The 21,028-nt window shown below is 43.7% G+C and overlaps 1 protein-coding gene across 5 annotated transcripts in view; it reads right to left on the reverse strand.

Annotated features, from left to right (window-relative positions):
- PHLDB2 (pleckstrin homology like domain family B member 2) overlaps nt 1-21,028 on the reverse strand; it is a 115,689-nt gene that overhangs the window by 26,960 nt on the left and 67,701 nt on the right. For 4 of the 5 annotated variants that reach the window (XM_057407404.1, XM_057407402.1, XM_057407406.1 and 1 more), the window contains exons 4-7: nt 14,702-15,085; nt 12,032-12,175; nt 11,033-11,170; nt 1,086-1,214 (exon numbers count right to left, since the gene is read on the reverse strand). In XM_057407404.1, the coding sequence (XP_057263387.1) occupies nt 1,086-1,214; nt 11,033-11,170; nt 12,032-12,175; nt 14,702-15,085 (795 nt within the window). The remainder of the gene's footprint in view (nt 1-1,085; nt 1,215-11,032; nt 11,171-12,031; nt 12,176-14,701; nt 15,086-21,028) is intronic. The other variant, XM_057407405.1, reaches the window with a different exon arrangement.

Genomic DNA, 21,028 nt, shown 5'->3' on the forward strand with positions numbered 1-21,028 from the left:
GCCAGCAGTCAATAGTGAAAAAGGATTTATTACCATCCCACAGTAACAGGACCACAACTTCTCATTCATCAATACCTTCAAGGATGTGACTACACAAGAAAGGCTTCATTTCCTTCTAATATGAATGAGATATTATAGAATACTGCCTTTGTTTCTGTAAAGGTAACTTACAGAAAAATCCCAAGTGTCTCAAACCCATCAAACTTCCCAAATACTGCAGAATTTAACACTGCTATTCCCCAAGATGGACTTTTGAAAGATCAAGTTTGTCTTTCAGATGGTACTGATGCTTGGAAAATTATTCCCTCTGCCCCCCAAAGGTAACTGTATGTGCTGTAGACCCCACTTAACCTTAATGAATACTACAATCTTTCTACAGATAGTAACTGCACCTTCACAGATTATATTGTAGCTTTTCCAGTTATAGATAAGGTAAAAATCAAGTTGCATTTGTACTTCATGCAAAGGTTCTTACACCAAGATGCAACTGTTGCAAACACAGGAAGAAATAAACCTATTTTAGTAAGTGGTATCATCTTAAAAATGAGTTTCCCAAAGCGCAGGTGAGGCTAAGCTGTAAGTTATACACTGTTCAGGCTATAAGTTATATGCTGAGAAAGAGAAATTATCCACGGCTTCACCGAGACAGCCTTTTACAGCATTGCAAAGGAGAGGTACACAACAAGATCAAACACAAAGCAGGAAAGCTTGCTAAAATGGCTGATCCCTCTCACACAACTTCAATTCCCATCCCACAGGTAAAGAGGGATGCTCCGAACCATCTAAACATCACAACAGCTTTCACACCACCCACAAGGCCTAAGGTGCTAACTACAGGCACGTAGCCCAAAGCTTTGGAAGCATTCAACACAAAAGGATTCCTAACCCACCCATTTGCACTCTGCTCATTTGCCATTGTGCACACACCATCTATCACAAGCATCCCACAAGGAAACATAACCCTCATGACTAGTAACAGGTATAAGATGCAGATACTTGAAACAGAACAAGTAACACTTTACTCTAAAAAAGAAAAGAAAAGAAACCAACAAAAAGTTAGTGCAATCTTGAAACTTGCTACTGACCCTCTTCAGCTGCTGCTGTAATTGTTCCCTCATGGACTCAGGGCAATTATCAAGCTGCGTCTTCTGCTCGGAGTAAAGCTCCTGAAGCCTCTCTAGTTTTTCCCTCTCAGCATCAAGTTTTAATTTCTCCTGAAGCATGAACCAGAAAATAAAACACAATTACCTTCAAACCCAAGATGTTGTTAGGGATGACGACGGTGCGGGGCAAAACCTGAATGAACAGTTGGAAGCATGGAGGTCAAAGACAGAAACCTCTTGTTAGTTGAAATGCAACGGTGGGATGCAAAATGATCAAAACAAAACATTAAGCAGTTTAGCGCGGTGCTTAATTCTCTCCCTCATCACTGTATGATGCTGTTAAAGCCCACTGCCCAAACGCTTGTCTCACCTAATATACACAAAACCAAACACAATAAAGGAAATGGTAGCCATGTTAGTGAGGTAATGATGAAGGAGAGAGGAAAGAGTAGATTTAGAAAGCAAAATGGTTGGGAAACGACCAGACTGGCAGTGAGGGGAAAATGGATCACTCTGGGAGAATGAATTACATGCCTATGCGCTTCTGTACAGATAAGTACATTTAGCAAGCAGTGAGAAAACACAATGAGACAGAATGTTCTAAAGCAATAAACCTGGGCCAGGAAATCCTGTTGCAGCAGAAACACCAAGTGATTTTACACGTTTGCTTCAGGGTACAGGAACGTGAACCTGTGCTAAAAGGGGACTGCTCGACCTCCCTGCCCTCACTCATCTTTCCTCTCATTCCAACTAACAGTATTTGGCATATAGCTTCTCATGTCCAAAAGCCCTAAACGTTTACATCTTTATTACAAAGTACTGCATGGTTTGCTGTGCAAAACTGCTTCAGAGACTGACTGCAGATCACTTAAAGCCACCTTGTACACTCTTCTTTATTTAGGGACTGAAGTGTGGGAACCGATAAATCAGAGCACAGAGAATGTTTTCAATGCCTTTTACTTGCACCTCCGCTGGCCAACACAGCAGATGCATTTTCTTCAGCTGAGCAATTAAGAACTGGAAAAGCCAATATACTTGATATGCCAGGTATAAATAAACCAGCTCTGAAGCCCAGCTCTCTGCTACCTTCTAGAGTCACACTGGTGTAGCTCCCTTTTCTATTTCTTGTTCCGTAGTTATGTACCTCCTCTCGGGTAACATCTAACTCTCCTTAACACTCAAAAATTAACAGTGTCAGCCCCAAAACTCCAGCTTTTCCTTGTGGATGCTCCAAGATCAGCTGAATTCTGTCACAGCATCCAGTCGTTCGTCCTCTCTCCAGTCCCCATTATCATTTAATGTTAACATCAAATGTGTGGCTCAGCAGCTGCTACATGATCAGACACTCTGCAGCACCCCATGGCATGTGCCATAGAGAAGAAACTTCTAGTATGCAGTACTTGCCATTTCAAACTGTAGAATGGTCTTTCCCAAAACCTTCTCTTTGTTGATCCTGACAAGGTTTTCAAACCCTCACGCACGGTGGAGGGACAGCATCAAACATGTATTAGCTGCCTGCTTTCTTTATGGCTTTATCTCTAAATCTGAGTGGAATCAGGATCTGGGGTTTAATTTTCCCAGTATTTAGAAACAACAACAGGAAGCATCCTCATTCAAGCCCGATGTCAACCGAATTCCCAGCTCTGTAACTTTCATTTACACCTGCAGCTTCTCAGCTCATACAATCAGATGAACCCAAATGGTTACTTGGGGGTTTCTTTAAGCTTGTAAAACTGAGCCAGCATATTCAATTACCTGGACTTCCTGTATTAGTTTCTGTCTTCCAACAGCAGCAGCAGGGCTCAGAAAAGCAGAGGATGTAGCACATGCAAGCTGCACAATGAAGGAGAAGCATGCAACTCTTGACAGGTCACCTCTAGACCTCTGTCCCCACAGAACCCCCATTTGCCGAATCATCCTTACTTCCAACACGGAAGGGCATCTATAAATAAACTGGTAGTTCCCCTCCTCACAAACCCTGATGTCCATTTAACATTCAATTGACGTCTGACGCGTTGTTTCCTGCTTTCCTTTCCTGCCCACATAACAATCTAAGGCAGCAAGGACTTCTCTGATGTTATTGTGCCTCTGACGCTATTGATAGCTCTCTAGGTATCTATGCACTGCAACCAGCACGCTCATTCACTAACCAGCAAGTCAAATCTTGAGGGTGAGAAGACATCCCCAGCAAGTATAAAACTCCCTGAGAATCCTGCCAGAGGTACCGTTACTTCCCTCAAGAAACCAGAAATGTATTCCTTTGAGACTGAAAGCGATACTCATCTGGTCTATTTATAGCATAGGAAGTGCTAACATCCCAGCAAACTGGCTCCCTTCGAAATGTGCAGTCTTGACAGGAAATATCACTTTCAGCAATGAGAGGCATTTGCAGCTGTGGGGTTCAGTTTGCTGACATCTCTGGCTGTGCATTGGTAAAGTCCATTTAATTCACAAAGAATAACTTGATAAATAAAGGGATAATCAGATTTTTTTCCGTACAGCTTCTTTTATAAATGGATCAAGGCATGTTCTTTTAGAAGGGAAAACACTAATAACTGTGCAAGCTAAGTGCAAGATGCTAAGTGCAAGATGCTAAGCGCAAGATGCTAAGTGCAAGCCTGCAGCTGACTCCATAAGCTGTGTGCTCAGGACCAGTAGCAGAGCTGTGAACTCCAGCTGCTCATCCTCATTTAACCGCATGAGCTTGTACTTGGTAAATGTTTCTCTGCATACAACTGTGTCCCAGCCCCAGCGTTGACTCCAGAGTCACAGGAACTGCAGTCTGGCTGGATCCTTAACACCCTGTTTCCAGACAAGTACAGCTCAGTAAAGTATAATATCTAGTTTTAGCCTACTGCCCAGCTTACGGTCTGCCTCTAGATACACGTTAAATGAACTTTAGGATATGGAGCAGGACTGACTTGGAGTTTGATGATGCTGGGGCACAGCTTGGATCAGTTTTGGCAGTTACATGAACATCATGAAGGATAGCAATTGAAAGAATTGAGGTGTGACACTGTCCTCCCAAGAGCCCAGACACGGGATGTCAGCAGAGCACCCATGGTATGAACACAGCCCTGAAGCGATTAATATGGTCACAAAAGGAAATCAACCTTTAGATCTCATAGAACTGATTTTAGGGACAAGAGAGAAGAGAAAAAGAAGAATGTATACATATATCCGACACATCTCATAGATGATGAGGACACAGAGACGAAAGGATAGCATTAAAGACAATCACAGCTCCTAGAAGAATGGGAACAACAGAAAAAGAGACACCAATTGCTTCCCTGCAGTCTCCTGTGGCTAAGGATGCCCTATGCCAAATCAGTGCTGATACTTAAAACCCTAGCAGGTCCCCCCACCCCTTCTGCAGAGAAGTTCTGCTTTTCAACTTGTCATTCATCACATTCTGCTACTGCAGGCAGGCAGGCTAAAACTGTAGAGCAGCATGTGTCTGCATGCATATGTGCCTTCTGAACCAGCTCTCCTGCATAAACTGGTAGGCTCTGATGAAATGAATCAGTGCGGATCAAACAAGAAAGCTGCTCAAAAATCCAGATGAAAACTAGAAAAGAATAAAGCAAGGAACCAGGTCACTATGAAATGGATTGTATGGCTGGTGCCATGGGCTCCTTTACAAGCTTCCACTCCACCCCCACAAAACAAAACCAACCAACCAAACAAAACCCCCAAGCAAACACAAAACCAAAGCATTAAAAGCCCATAGTATGTGTTATTTTCAGATAGAAACTACAAAGAAACCCATCAATAAAGGAAAAAACCCAAACAAACAAAAAACCAACCAACCAAAACCCTGAATGCCTTCCCATCCAGCAAGCTCTGACACTATAACGTTCCAGTCTAAGTATTCCAAGACCTTCCTCAGTCAAACCCACTTACACATCCTCATGTTTTAAGGTAGCCACCTCTCATTACCCACACCAAGCTTCACACATGCACACCCTGTGTCTCTCAGTACGGAATCAGCTAGTCTCACCACTCCCATAGGCTTCCCAGAAATAAAGGAGCACGAGCGCTTCTTTGTTCTGAAGTTTCTCCATCTCATCTTCCATCTCTAGACAAACTTGATTCTTTTCCACTCCTAAAGGACACCCCTCCCCTTCTCCAAAATAACCTACTGCAAAAGCTAGAAGTGGAGGAGAACTAACAGATTACAGAAATTATTCCTTTCTACTTGGAAGCGGTGGGATGCTACAGAGCTCGTCTGTTCAGTAAAACGCTTTGGAGAATGAGTGGAAGAGCAAGAAAACTTGACTTTAACAACTCACTAACAAAACTGGCTTAACTTAACTCTTGCCATGTATTTGTAAGAAAATAGTCTAGTCCCTGACAGAAAGCAGGCTAGGAAGTGTAATCAGCTCTTCGGTGGAGCAAATGATTGGGGAAAGTGTTCAACCTGAGGTCTACCAACCCTGCCAGCAAATGACAAACACTTCCTATGCTATGGCTGACACAAATCAGACCACACACAACTCTTATTAAAACAGATACTGCTGAAATGAAACAGATCCTTCTGTGCACAAACTGTACGTGCTCCTCTTCTGTATTTTTCGGACTACTCTTTCCCACATCCCTTGAGCTCTTTCAGAACAGAAGCATAGAACTTGTCACGGTTTAGTTGTCTGTCCCTAAATCCCTGTGGGTTTCATGAAAAAAAACATTAAGAGGGGAAAAAAATATTATGCTGGGCTTAATGGGAGCTTAATATGATAGGAGGTATTTCACAGTAGTTCTTATTACTATAAGAGTGGTAACTAATTTATTATTATATAAAAGACTGTATACAGTAATAGCATCTGTCCTAGTGAACAGATGTGGGAGGCAAAAGAAAACCCGTGAATCTAGAGCACTATTTCTTCATGAATGTAGGAGAGGACAAAGCAATGATCCAAGCCAGAAGAAAAGAACCAGCAGGAATTTTGAATCCAGAACAGAAAGGACTGAGAAGAGACCACTACTACATTTAACTTTGATTGCTAGCGGCTCATCAGACAGCGGCTCTTTCCTTGACTCGATTCTTGCAAGGCTTTCCAGTACTAATCCAGCAAAGAGGCCGGGCTTCAAACATTTTGGCATGTCTGGGATAGTCTGTTAATGACTGAAAAATATTTCCACAAAAGCATGTGGGCAAAATTAAATGTATTCCAAAAAAAAAAAAGAGAGGAGTTATCCGCTGCCAGCTGGTCTTGATTTCTGCTTTCGAGGAGGGACAGGAAACCCAGGTTGATAAAGGAGTTGCAGAGCACGTATTTCCATCATGACATAAGGCAAAGGTCCTCCATGAGAAAGGCAATAACCTCCCCTTCTTCAAATGCAGTCTCAACTTCTACATACTAATTGTTTGGAAACTCTCTGCCAAAACTCCCATTTAGCTCTGATTGCCTCCCACAGCACTGCTGCTGAATCCATTACTCACTTTCAGTTATCCCTGTTTATTCACGCTCACTGATTATGCTTTCCTTTCCCGGCTACGTTCTTACTTTCAGCCTCATGATTTAACTTGGAAACATGCAGGCATGGCAAATCATTAAAGCATCCTTCTCCATGTATCTGAAGGGGGCTATAGGGATGCTGAGGAGGGACTCTTCATTAGAGACTGTAATGAAAGGACAAGGGGTAACAGGTTAAAACTTAAACAGGGGAAGTTTAGATTGGATAAGGAAGAAGTTCTTTCCTGTTAGGGTGGTGAGGCACTGGAATGGGTTGCCCAGGCAGGTTGTAAATGCTCCATCCCTGGCAGTGTTCAAGGCCAGGTTGGACAGAGCCTTGGCTGACATGGTTTAGTGTGAGGTGTCCCTGCCCATGGCAGGGGAGTTGGAACTGGATGATCTAAAGGTCCTTTCCAACCCTAACCATTCTATATGCTGGACTGTGTGTTTTAAAGCTACACAGACCAAGGAAGACTACGGAAACAGTACTTTGTAAAGCTGGATACTATCCAATCAGGCAAATACCATTTTCTCCAGCTTCCTTATAGACAGACATCAATCCTGAACTAAGCCTTGGGAGCAAAGGGTCATCGGGAGGCAGTCACAATTGTAAACAGCACCGTGGACCTGAGCTGCTATTCCACTTGAAACAACAGCATCTTTATTGCACACCTACAGCATAGTAACATGAATGACTGCCACGGTAATTACAGGGAGCCAGGCCTGGACAGCAGGGAAAAGGGAGATACTGGCTCACCTGCCTGCTTCTTTCTGGGTACTGCCCTGGTTGGCTATATCCAGAGCAGGCTGTGCTCAAGGTAATTTTGTTAGTATCTGAAGCAAAGCTCTTCACTGGATTACTTCAAGCTTTATCTGTCAAATTGCATTGCTAGTGACTTATTAGGGCTGTCCCTGAAAAACTGGAACTCGTGATGAATAGCTTCAATGCTGGTATTCAGATCTATAGTTGGTCATCTTTTTTTTTTGTGGATAAAACCAAGTATGTAGCACATGGTAGTTAAAGGAAAGAAGGAATGAGATGACTTTAAGCTGGACTGTCCTCCATACACTAGCACAATTTCCAGTATAGGTGAAAGCACGGGCCATGCCAAACAGCTCTGGAAGTAGCTACCCCAGACAGGACAGCTGAGTCCTGGTAGCACTTGTATCTGGCAGAGATGCACCATAGCCAGAACTACTCTGAGTCTTGAAATGGTGCTGAAAGGCTCTGCCATCACTGCTTGTAGCTGTTATTTCCAAACCTGAAGTAGATCAACCCTAACTTCTTCATTCCTTACAGTGTGCGTGGTGGCGTGCTCACAAAAGCAAGGGAAACGCTTTCAAACTCACTGCAGGTTGTGCACCACACTGCCTTCCCTGCCAATTCATCCGTTCTTCCTCACCATGAGTCCTGCCGTGTGCTCAGGCAGGGCTGAGCACAGGACTCGACCAAAATCAGAACGTAGCTCACCATTTAACGTACAGACCCACTTACACAATCCCTCCCCGATTTACAGGTAAGGTGCTGGGACACAGAGATGTACCACAGCAAAGAGCACGTTGGCACGGCCTGAGACTGAACTCATTCTCCCACCTTCAAGTATGTTTTCCAGCTGATTCTCTTGCCTTGCAAGGGCTAAAATCTGTGGCTTTCAAACTGCACAAAGCTTGGCAAAGCTTTGTGTCCTTATCTAAGTGAATTGTGAAAGGAAATAAACCAAAGAATTGGGCAGCAAGCAGTACAAGAGCTTCCACCAGAGCCTATTTCCGTACACAACACATCATTAGGTTGTGGTTTATGATCTCTCTTTTCAAGTATTTCACAAGTTTTGCAAACAGGTGCGTGGTAAGGGTGAAACACAACCAGGGCAGGGGTTTCCTGTCAAACAGGTGCTGAGATCAGTGGCAAATTCCAGGAGCTGCTCAAGTCGCTCCCGAGACAAGTACCCTCATGGACGGCACCAACACCCCACCATCGTTTTGGGAGTGACATTAACCCTCACCTCAAGACAGCACCGCGCGGTGCATTCAGATACCACTCCCTTACCCTGACGGAAACGTAACCACTGCCTGAGCAATAGGACCTGACAGCTTCTGGCCAGGAAGCTCCATCAAAACCAAGACCACCGGTTATTATTATGGGTGAACGTATTCGGGCAACTAGAAGATCACTGCGTGGATGCTGGGCCATTTGCTCTTGCAAGAAGCTACACAAAAAATACCATCAGCACGGTGGCAGCAAGTGGTCAAAACCTGAGCTTTTCCAATTGTTTCAGCAAAAAGGACCACCTGCAGCCTCCACCCCAGCACCCCTTTTCTTGGGGGACTGATCCTGCACTGCTACAGAAGCAAGATGCTGCCTATCTAGCATCAGATCTGCAGGGCTTAGCCGTACAGACACACAAATCAAGCTTGAAAACTTGCTGTTGTTGACACAATCAGTGCCATCTGTTTTGCTGGCTGACACTACTGTCTCCAGAACCCTTCAGCTGTCACTCTCTATTTTGCCCATCCACAGAAACTCGTCTCCCACTTCTTTTTTAAACCTCCCCTTTTATAACAACGCTTTCAGGCATCTTCCAGAACAAAGCCTGCGCCCTGGCTTTGAGTTTGTATCTACAATTTCAGTCTTAACTGAGCCACGGCTTTCAGTCTAAAACACACACTCAACTGCTGGGGTTTTGCTTGTTTGTTATAGAATAAAAAGGAACACAACAGAGAAGACAACTAAAATACTGCATCTGATCTGACTAGCGGCGTGCTTCCTACCGGGGAAAACCAAGTGGTTTGAGTGAATTTGCCTTTTAAATAACAGAAGTGCTATTTCTAGGCTGCTTTCCCTGTTTCAGTCCAACTGAGAATTTAAACTAGAGCTGGAATTGTAGTTTTCTGACAGCTACTCACTCATGTTCCATCAGAAGACCGAAAGGAAGGTTTAAAACCCCACGTTTTAAAATCATTTCCATTAGTTTCATTGAACTTTTAGGCTACTGGAGAATAAATATATAAGGCAAAAGAGCTCTTGAATTCCTGGATATGTGATTTGTTACCACCTACCAATCGCAACATCCAGCAGCATCCCTTTGAAGGGTCTGTGTTTGCACCACCCGATCTTCTGTTACCAACGCTAAACTCATCTTTATACTAAAACTCATCTATGCAACACGTTCTACGGGCAACTTAAAATGTGATCACCCCGAAAGCTGAGTGATCACTGAGGAGTACACAGGCACGAGGAAAGCACGGGCAGAAAAGTCCACAAAAGCTCAAGCTTAAGCGGGATGTGTGCTATCATGCCGCAGCGTGGAGAGGTGGGAGCACCATTCTCATCAGGCACAGGCTCGATGAGTGCAGCTACAAACCAGCATTCAGGCTCATGACAGGGTAGGCAGAGGCTGAAGACAAAAAGCTGAGAGTAAGACAATGCAAGCTGTAAGAGGTGAAGTAAATGGGAACCGTGAAAGAGCTAAAAATGTGCACCTTTGTCTAAGAAAAAGCAAATAAAGCAGAAGACTTCCAGATATTTCTGGAGAGCTGACAAAATAAAAAGGGAGATACTAGCTAGAGCATTTCCACAAGTGACAGGATTAAATTATGGGATAGAGGATGAAACATTACTGGCTGAAAGCCCTGGAAAAACTTCCTGACCTTGAGGTATTATTGGCCATGGCTCATCCCCTGCGGAGAAGGCAACCGCTCGCCTGGAGAGGCCACCCGAGGGCCTGCTGGAGAGGGCCAGTGCTCCCTGGTTTGAGGGGGACAGCTTCATCTTGTAGGCCCTTTCCCTTCTGTACTTAAAGTCTTATTATAGTGCCATTCTATTTAGCAAATGCATGCTTTTACATATGTGTATTTGCTGCATATTTGAGAGCAATTATATGACTGTATAGGAGAAATGATTAATTCCCTGGACTTAATCACAGAGAGAATGTTCTACAGGACTAAAATTGCAGTCAGTCAGCAAACAAAATAAACCAACGTAATTGCTTTAAAATTACATGCTTGACAGATGTCATATATCATATATTCTATATAATAATAAAGGCATTTTCTGAAACCATAGCCTTCTTGCCTTCTGTTCCTTTGCTGAGAAAGGATTTGTTATTTCTTTTCCCATTCAAAATATAGAACTTACAACGGGAGGCAGTGGAACAGTTCAATCAGTGCTGTTCTTTTGAACAACAGATAACCCAAGTCCAAGCACTCTGTGGCTGTTTCATTAATCAAAAATATCTTTATATTAGGTCAGGTCTTTTTACTTGAGCATACTGTATTTTGCTGGTCAAACACACCTTGGGAAATCAGAGTTTTCCAGAAGGATGATGTCAAGACAACTATATTTTTCTCCCACATTTATCAAGTCAATTGACTCAGACAGTACTTCATAAAATAACCTCCATCAATATGTTAATCATATAAAGGCATATTGAGGACCGAGCGAAGAGAGCAAACATCGAGCTAAGACAACTCAATTACCTTTGCCTTTTCACCAATAACATTTCTCTCCAGCTCGGCTATTTTTCTGTTTAGGTGATCCAATATTTCCTTCTCTTTCAGCAGCTCTGTTGTTTCAGATTTCTGTTCCCCATCCAAAAGGGCACATTCCATATCCAACTAGGAACACAAAACATTTTTCAGAAGCAGTCCAGATTATGAAGACATCTCAAGACACATTATTTGCTGGGGAAAGGGGGGTGAGCAGCTGATTATTCACAACGAAGAAACCTTTACGAAAGGGGGAGGGGATGGAAGGAGGAAATAAGTTTTGCTGCCGCAAAAAAGAGATCAACAAATCTAAGACAAAGTCAAGCTGCAACATAAAATACTGCAAAATAAAGTCCAAACCAGCTTTAGTTTGAAGAGACTTTTTCTTTCCTATCTCTTCTCTGTGCTTCCTCCTGTTATGATACTGTACCGACTCTCTGTGCCCAGGCTCCATAGGAAACCCTTCTGGAACAGCTGTTTCTTTCCTGTCGCTGATAACTGGAGCAAGCACAACCCAAATGCCTGGCCAGCTTAGTCTGCAACTGTGACATTCCAGACGTCAAGTGGGTGCCAACATACCCTTGCCACTGTAAAGCCAAAGAGGTTTGAAAGGAAGTTGTCTCACTTTCTTTCTCTTTAAACAGTCACAGGAGATACCACCATAAACCTCCCAAGTGACACAAGGTATTCAGATCAACTGAGTGACCATTAAACAAGCAAGACTGTTCTAATTCCACTTGGGAGTATAATGGTTATGGCTGGGAACGCCTAATCTGAGCATCACATCCACCTCCCAGCTGGGGAAAGATAACCTTCGTAAGTCGGAGACTGCCAGGTCCATCATTCTGTGCCTAATCCTGGTGTAAAAGCACAGAATACGAAGGCTTCACACATCTGTGAATTCCCTATGTATTTGCTGAACCCACCAGACTTCTGCTATGCAGACATACCTAACAAGCACGACTTATAAACCCAAAACATATTTCATACCTCTCTCGAAGATTCATCCATCTGGTCGTTTAAATCTTTGATCTTCTGCTCCAGTTCTTCCAAGTTATTTAGTATGACTATGCGCTCCTCCTCCAGTCGACCAAGCTCCTGCCCTCTTTGCTCATCACTTGTGCATTCTGGTATCTGCAGTTGCATGTTACAAGAAGGTCATTAGAAAGAGAGCTAAACACAGCCTTGCCTTTCCTTTCCCCTTTCATACTGTGTTCATTGAAAGCAAACATAGTACTGCTGGTTTTGAACTCATTACAAATTTCAGATCTACTACATTGCTATTTCTATATTTAGAATGTGTACATGAGATACAAGCATGACAGTTTACATCCACTCACTGGAAGTAAATTCTATACGTAACAGTAAATACCATTCATTCTACAGGAATTATTAAAACCTAACCTTTGAGAATACTTTACATGCTGTGCTATTTAGGTTGCAAAAACCCAGTTGTTCCCTTATAAGAGTAACAGAGAAAGATGCTTTTTATGTGAATTTCAGCTGTCCATATAATAAAAGCCAGGAGGCAGGACAGGACATTTTTGTACCCAGCCATTAAGATGGGCAGCTTCTGTAAAATAAGGACAAAAGTTGGTTCTGTCTCCCCAGTTAGCACTGAGGAAGTAGTACCTTAATGTTGCTCTTTCCATTGCCTTACTAGATTTACTTACATTTACTTCCTAGCTGCCTGTGCCAAGAATTCAACAACATTATGAAGGAAACACCTGTGATCTTACACCAGCAAAGGCTAGATCAAAGAGTATTGAGTTTCAAACATATTCTTCATGTTCCTCTGACCCCAGGGGCTTGCGATCCAATTACCCTCATAAAGCTGCTCGCTCATTGTCCCCAGTCAGAATGAGAGGTGGGCTGTGAGCAGGGCAGTGTTAAGCCCTGGACCACACAGCCTTCATCAAAGGAGGCTCAGCTCAGCTACTGAATGGCTATTCTGAGAGCAGGCATTTTATCCTGAGCAAATCCCATCTCGATATGTTAAAACAATGAGCTGTGTTTCATGGCCACAGTTGCTTGTTATTGCTTTTCTGAGGGCTTAGCAGAGCACACTTTACAGTGAATGAATGAATGGTATTCCTCGATTAGCATTAGTAATCCTAGCAGGAAAGCTTCTTTTTGTCCGGTATCCTGTTCGGATAATGCTGACATAACATCTTTGATTTCAACTTCCTAATAAGGATTTAAAATGGGATCTTTTGACTTGCACAAGGAAAGCGACGAACGGGAAAGAAATGCAAGACCACAGTAACTTGTGCCTTACTACCTTTCAACACAGAAAGACCAAGTGAAACCATAATAGCATGTTTCTGTTCAGCATAAATTCACATTGAAAGACTCAGCAGATTTTCAGACAGATTCTCCTTTATAAGACATATTATTTGTCTATCACACCTCTCCCTTCTATACCTACAGACTTCTATAGACAATAAAGGCATAAGCAAGTTAGCAGAGGTTCAACACCATTTATATTAGGCATATAACCATGCTGAAACGCACACAGTGTGCAAATAACAACAAAAAGGAGACAAAGTATTTTGAAGGCTTGAATTTGTTAAAACAGAAACCTGGTTTTCTGGCTTTGCTTGGCCTTATTATGCTCCTGATTCTAACTCTTGAATACAGACGTTTAACACCCTGCCTGTCACCAGGATTTGCTGCACTGCTGGTCTGACACACCAGAGCCTGGGCACTGACCCAGCCCAGAGGATGCTGCTGCTGCTCTAGCTGAAGGAAACCGTTCGGAATGCTGCCACCTCATTCTTTAAAGGACAATCTCCCTTCAGTAATAGAATAGCAGCATGAAGTACACAGGAAAGGAGCTGCAGCTCATTAAACACAGGAGCTGGGTGAGGGAAGCAGGAGGCTGGCTGCCACTGTGCACCCCAGGAGAGACAACAGGTGACTACAAGGGGCTCAGATCCAGCCCTGGGACAGTAAATCTGGTTCACAGAACATTCCTTCACTTCCTGTGCAACTGTTCTGGTTTGCCATGAGGAAACATCCTCCTCTTACAGGAGACAGGAGCCTCAGGCTGGGAGAAGACAGCAGAGCTTCCCTTCCCTCCTACATCCCAGCACGATGCCAAACAGGGTTCCTGAAACCCTCCTTTATTTAGGTAGCTATGACTGTTCAAGCAAATCCTTCTCCCTCAGAACATCTCAAAACTCTTCCTGAACTGTACATACCTCCGAAATAAAACCCCAACCCTTCCAGTGCCAACAGCTTCCATAGAAAATGGACTAATCATTGCCAGACTGCTGAATTGTATGAGTTCCTAGGTCTTCTCACACCTAAGACCTCGGAAAGCTGACTCCTGGAGGAGGATAGGACAAGGGGTAACAGCTTAAAACTTAAACAGGGGAAGTTTAGATTGGATATAAGGAGGAAATTCTTTCCTGTTAGGGTGGTGAGGCACTGGAATGGGTTGCCCAGGGAGGTTGTGAATGCTCCATCCCTGGTGGTGTTCAAGATCAGGTTGGACAAGGCCTTGGGTGATATGGTTTAGCGTGAGGTGTCCCTGCCCATGGCAGGGGGGCTGGAACTGGATGATCTTAAGGTCCTTTCCAACCCTAACTGTTCTATGGTTCTATGATTTCCAGCAGTCAGACCTGGATTGTACCCTTTCCTCCTACAGAGCGTTACCTTTGGTGTGATGCTCAGGTAAGAGGATTCGGTGGCATCCTTCAGGAAGCCAGGAGCAGCGAAAGGTGGTGACTTCGCACCGTCACTGAAGTGCTCCTCAGCTCTCAACCCTCTAGAGGAGAGGAGGGCGGCAGTGCCGCGACTGTGGCTGCTCAGCTCCGAGAAGTCCGAATCACTTGCAGATGACTTCAACTGGCTCCTGAACCTCGTTTCCAGGCTCATCTGGGAGTCTTCGAACACCGAATCCTCATCGGAGAGCTGAAGTTTTTCGAGTTCTTTGTTAATCTTCTGGACATCAGCAACCGTTGTGGCCGCAGCCGGGTCGCTGTCAGATTTGGAGTATTCCGCACACAGGTTGAGGATCGTCTCCAGCCGCTGTCGTTCCTAGTTTGAGGAAGAAAGATAATGGCCCTAAGCATCACCTGTGAGCCAAAGTAAAGAAGAAGTGAGAAGAAACTTGCTGGGGGTTTGGGGTTTGTTTGCTTGGTATGGGAGTTTATTAGAGTGAAAGATTAAAGCCCTCCAGTTCCATCTAGACCTGTAGCGCTTAGAGATAACACATAAATAAATCGCAATGCAAGATGACGAATCAGAGCTCACATGGAAGAGCTTATAAAATCAAAAGAGGATTTCACAGAAATTAATTATTACTTAAAGAAGATGCTCTAACACTTATCTTGCCAATATAGAAAATTTTAATATTGTTTATAATATTGTATATAATACTGTTGCTGTAACTGTACCCCATTCATACGTACAGATGTCCACTGAGGTCACTGTATAAGTCACTAATGGGTCCACTTTACACTTACGTTATACTCCTACCAAGCTGCAAAACATCACACAGATTTTCCATGACTTCACTCATTCCTGACTTTCCTGTTTTGCTAACTCTGATTCCCTTTCCTTGAGACAGAGTTAGTCCCCATTTTGAAACACGCAGTTTTAGGAGCATTAACAGAAAAAATGAAGCATCACGTCTAAAATACAACACATACAAAACCAAAGAAATGGGGGAAATCTTTACTTACCAGTTAACTCAAATTCCCTATGGATTCATACCAACATTTCAAACTTGAGGATCTGAATACCTGTGCCAGTTTGACCTGATGTATTTCAAGATGCTAGAAACATTAATGCCCTAAGGATTTCTAGATCTATATGGTAATTATCATTAAGTACCAGAAAGCTATATTTGGTTTATATTGCTGTATGCATAGCTTGCTGTAACTTCAGTTTCAGATGGTTTTTCTTTTACGTTTTCATTTTTAAGGGGTAATTCTTTTCTTTTGCTAAAAAAGAAGAATAATATTAATAAAAAATGCTTACCATAAGCCTTATTAAAAGTTCCGCTGGAAGAAAAAAAGACCTCTGTGAGAGTTCCATGCTTGGCATTAATACCTGCCCTAATGAGCTCATTTCTGATTTCGAGGAAATCCTACTTGTATTTAGTAGCATTTAAAAGGAAAGCCAGAAAACCAAAACCCTCAGCCTCCTGCCCCGAGAACCACTGCAGACACACTCACTTTCTGAGCTCTACCTGGCATTACATTTGCATTACGGTTTGCAAGCTATCTGCGACAGTCCCAACACTCCCTATGCCCAACAGCAAGCAATAACAAGGATCAAGCAAAGCAGTTTGGTCAATGCATCGCCTGCCCCTTCCCTGCAGCAAGACACTGGAGTTTCATGACAGGTTAATACCAGTTTACAAGCACGTAGTATTTTATACAGCTACCAAGAGATTACCCGGTTGGATGCACTACCCATTCACATCACCCGCAGTTCAGAGCTGCGTTTCCTAGCTGGAGAACCCATCTGAACCCATCCATTTCCAAGCACTACCCAAGCTAGACAGCGTCACAAGACAGGAGTTTTGCCTTCAGGTAGCTTATCCCCAGGTTCCCTCCGAAGCCTCCCGTATCGGCACCGGCAGGGACGAGCCGCTGGAATAACAGAGCCTGGGGCAGCTGCGGAGCAGCAACTGCAAGCTTGTATTTTCCACAAAACGGGTCCAAGCAAATTCTGCAGACATCTTTCAACCCCAAACGATCGATATAATTATAACTCCCCAAAGCCTTGCTGCCTCAAGGCAACCACTGCCTCTTCCCTTACCCCTCCAACGCCGCTATCCTCCCTCTTACTAAGCCTTTTGGCCACGCAACCCAATTCCTAAAGCGCTGTGCAAGTGCTGGCTGGGACCGCCGGTTATTATGCAGCTCTCCCTGTTGTGACGGCATCGGGCCTGGCCCTTCCATACAGTCAGCGTAATGGCTTTATAGATGGGAAACATCTATAAACGCCAGCAGGACATCCTTTCCTGCAACAACAGGTATATCAGGTTACCCCATGCCAAGCCTCCATCCCTTCCATAATAATAGGAAATGGCCCATTTCAAAGTGCAGCTGCTGCTTATCCTAACCCAAGCACTCAGGTAAAGGGGGTCTCGCTGCAAACTGCCCTTTGCTGAGCGGTCAGGAAAAAGGGGAAAGAAAAAGGGATTATTTTTTCCACAAGTCCCAGATGCTCGGCAAAGCTTAAAAATTGCAGGAAAACCTCTGCCAGTCTCCAAAAAATTCCTGATGAACGTTCAGGCACATTACAGAAATACTGATATCTCTCGCTTCTATTTTGACATGTGCTGAGAGGCTTATGGACAGGAAGCTCTGTGGTTATTTTATACTCTCTATTCTCATCATTTCATCTCGGCCAACTCCTTCCCTCTACAGCACATCTGCATTTAACTGTTTCCAGCATAAAATTCCGAGTCAAGCAGCGAGCTAGGAAAGCACCCCTTGCAATGAAAAGTGCGAAAGAGGAGCACATGGAAAATCCAAGTCTCTGATTCCACAAGGAATACGACACAAGTTATTTGTGATGCTGAATACAGCGGAAGGGAAAAATAAAGGTATGTCACAAGAGGGAAACTGGTTTAAAACTGGCTCTGGTGGGAGGGTGTTGAATCAAGCCTTGTAAAACCTTTCGGTTTATTTCCCCATATAATGCCTTTCCTAACAGCCTAAAATGCCTGTATGTATTTTCTGTGGATTTCTTCCCTACTATGAAGGGGCACCCAGGTCTTGTGCACTTTATGCCCAAGCAGTTTCACCACCTCTGGCTTACACAAAGCCACACACCGCCTATATGTATGGATGGCTGCACATTTAGGTGCTGAAGAAGGGTGGCATAAGGGGATGATAATCCCTGTCTGTTATCGATTAACGACATCAACAGACATCCCTGCCCCACTATAAAGTATTCCAAAACAGCAGGGATAAATACCCCCCCCCTTTAGAACAGCAACCACATCAGTGACTCCTGGATTTGTTTGTCTGCTGCATGCCACGTATATGAACTTTACAAATGCATAAAGGTGATGCTGTATCTAGATATCAAGGCAAGACTTGGTTAATCAGCTATGGCAAGCAGGAAGCTTCTTCAATAAATGCTATTAACAACTGGATAACCCCAGATCTCATTAAAAACACAGGTGCACTCTAATCCTGTGTGACCAACACTAAAGAGAATTATGGCTACTCCATGCAGGCAGGGCTCCCTTTGCCTGCAGAAGAGCTGTTGCTCTTTTCAGCTACCCAGGAACAGTACTTATCCACTGTTCCTCTTTTAAAACAACCAAGCTTCATAGCAAAAGCTTGGAGCAGCAGCTAGGCACAAAGGATGGTGGGGAAAGAGGTGGAGAGACCGGGGTAGAGAGCAGCAGAAACTTCCCAAACTTACTTTATTACAAACACATTCAGTATCCCAGGGACAAGAGGCAGGAAAAAGGTTTCTCTTTCCTTCCTGCATTTCTAAGGAGCGGGTCATTTCACATGTGTCAGATAGTGAGAAGCTGATTTCAAAGGTAGGCTTTAGTTGGGTGTGAGAACAGCTCAACAACTGTCCCTCCTCTTCCCTCCAGTTTGCAGCCCTTTCTCACCCCAGCTGCATTTACTTTCCCATTTTCAGTCCTTGTTTTGCTATGGACTTTTGGCTCTGAGGTTACCACTCAGCACAGAACCCAGGAGAAGCGCCCTTATTCCACGTCCATCTCTGATGGAGGACGCACAGGAGCATGAAGTCTTTCATGACAAAGGCACCTGCATGGAGAAGAGCTCCAGAGGGACCACCTCAGCTCAAAGCAGAGGATGGGATGCAGGGCTCAGGTTAGCACAGCTCATCTTTACCTTCCCGTTACAGGCACAGAGGAAAAGGACCAGTAAAAGCAGAAGAGATCAGTCTCTAGGGAGGAACTGGGCAGACAGCTCTCTGCAGAATTAGCTCCTGTATCTGCAGGCATGTATTAGGCTCCTGAGGAAATGCCACTGGCTTCCAAAATAACAGTATTATTCAGACCAGTGCCCTTTTGCCCCGTAGTACCTCTGCAGAAGCTCCTTTTCAAATCACACCAAGGGCAAGAGCCTAAAGACTCCAGTGCAGTACTATAAGTCCTGCAAATGAGAACAGGTCTCCTGACATTTATTTCTTCCTGGCCCATATTCCACAAAAATTAGGTATATTTAATAATCCAAAGTGTGGATTACAGACCCCCCCCCAGAATGTTTTGGAACACAATTAAAACTGAATGTTCCTGAAAACCTACTAAGTTATTAGTGTTATATTAGTTATTAGTATTAGCATTCATTATATTCTGCAGAGGTTTTTTTATCCTATTACATGACACTTGTTAACTTACTAAACTAACCTGATGTTAAGTAGCTGTAATGCTACAGAGACTGCCCAATACTAGTGGTGAGAAAAATAACCTTGATCTAACCATTGTCTGCTTGGCTGGGCTTTCTATAGGAGTCAAGTCACTTATACTTTTACATGCAGCTTGGGTGCTTTGTGTTTAAAGGGTCTATAAAAAGATACAGTGCCAACGTAAATGTATAAAATATATATATGATGCTGTTCCGAGCTGTATGGGAGATTTCCACAAGCTCTAATACCCATCACTTCAAAGCAACACCACCTTGCAAATTCAAATACCCTTTCATTTCGTTTTCCCTTCTCATGAGCACGTCTTACTGAGTTGTAAATGCATCAATGCAAACCGGGCACAGAGATACTCGGTATTATTTCCTCCTTGCTGAATAAACCTCATGAAATCCAATGCTCTTTTGACCGTGAAAACATGGACTATGGAATAAGGTCCTTGAATTCTGTTATTGCTCAATGAGGCATTGCTCATGTAAACTGAAATCTCCCCCAGCACAATTCCTGGGCAGAATTTCATTAACAAGCATATGCTTATGGATCTGTACTAACAGCTGGACTATGGAAGGTGTCATGCAGCTACTGCACGTCTAATTGTTAAGTACCTACCACCATCTAGAGGAAATACACTGTACTGCCTAAAACCCAGCAGTACACAAATCCTGTTCAGTGCTATTCAAATGAGTGGGCATCAAACAAAACAGATGGCCTTAATATCTATCTGACTATGCTGGCTGTGCTGTTCCACCCCCAGCCTCCCCACGGGCTGAAGAGAAAGGCTGCCTTTCAGTTCCAGCTGCTACCACAATCGGGCTTTTATCTCAGATAGGGGGGGAAAAAGGCATGATCTCCTCTTAAACAAAAATTCAATAGCTCACTGAATCCCATTGAATATTCTTGGATCACGGTGATAATTTTCTTCCTTGTTTACAAGGCTTCTGGGCTAGCTTCAGCAAAGCTAACTGACTTCTGCTTGTCATAGTACTGTACTTAACATCTGGATAAACATCCCTACACCAAGATGCTACGTCCGGTCAGCTGGGCTGGAAGAGGAAGCAGCAGCAGACTGTGACCCACCAGCCCTATGCAAGGACCAGGGACAACGTGGTGCCCTCCCACCAGTCCCCAGCACTCAGCAGTAATGCTGGAGGGATGGCAGTGACAGGAACCCTTGTTCTAAAGACAGAGAAAACACCAAATTCTACACCAGTACATACATGTCTTCCCTGTTTGGTACAGTGGAGCAAATTAAAACTCAGATGTTTAAATCATTCTTAAAAAAAGGAAAAAAAACAAAAACCCTCCCCCCCCCCCCCCCCCCCCCCCCAAAAAAAAAAGCCCTGCAGTGTGTATCTTCACTGTTTGTACCTTCTTCCCAAAACTTTAACATGCTTGGAAAAACAGCAAACAAATTCTCTCTTTAAAGAACCAGGATTTACTAGTTAGTACTGCCTACTAAGAAAGGAGGGGAAGGGAGAGGTGGTCATTACATCCAAATAAAGATCCAGAACAACTTCTAACACCACTGAACACCAAAACAACTCTGTATCTTCCATCCCTCACAAGAAACCCACCCAATACTCAAACCACAAAATAAACCCCAACCCTGTT

Source organism: Pezoporus wallicus, unplaced genomic scaffold (genome assembly GCF_028554395.1).
Source record: "Pezoporus wallicus isolate ANWC-B61680 ecotype Strahan unplaced genomic scaffold, APGP_CSIRO_Pwel_v1 contig_13817, whole genome shotgun sequence".
NCBI lineage: Eukaryota > Metazoa > Chordata > Aves > Psittaciformes > Psittacidae > Pezoporus > Pezoporus wallicus.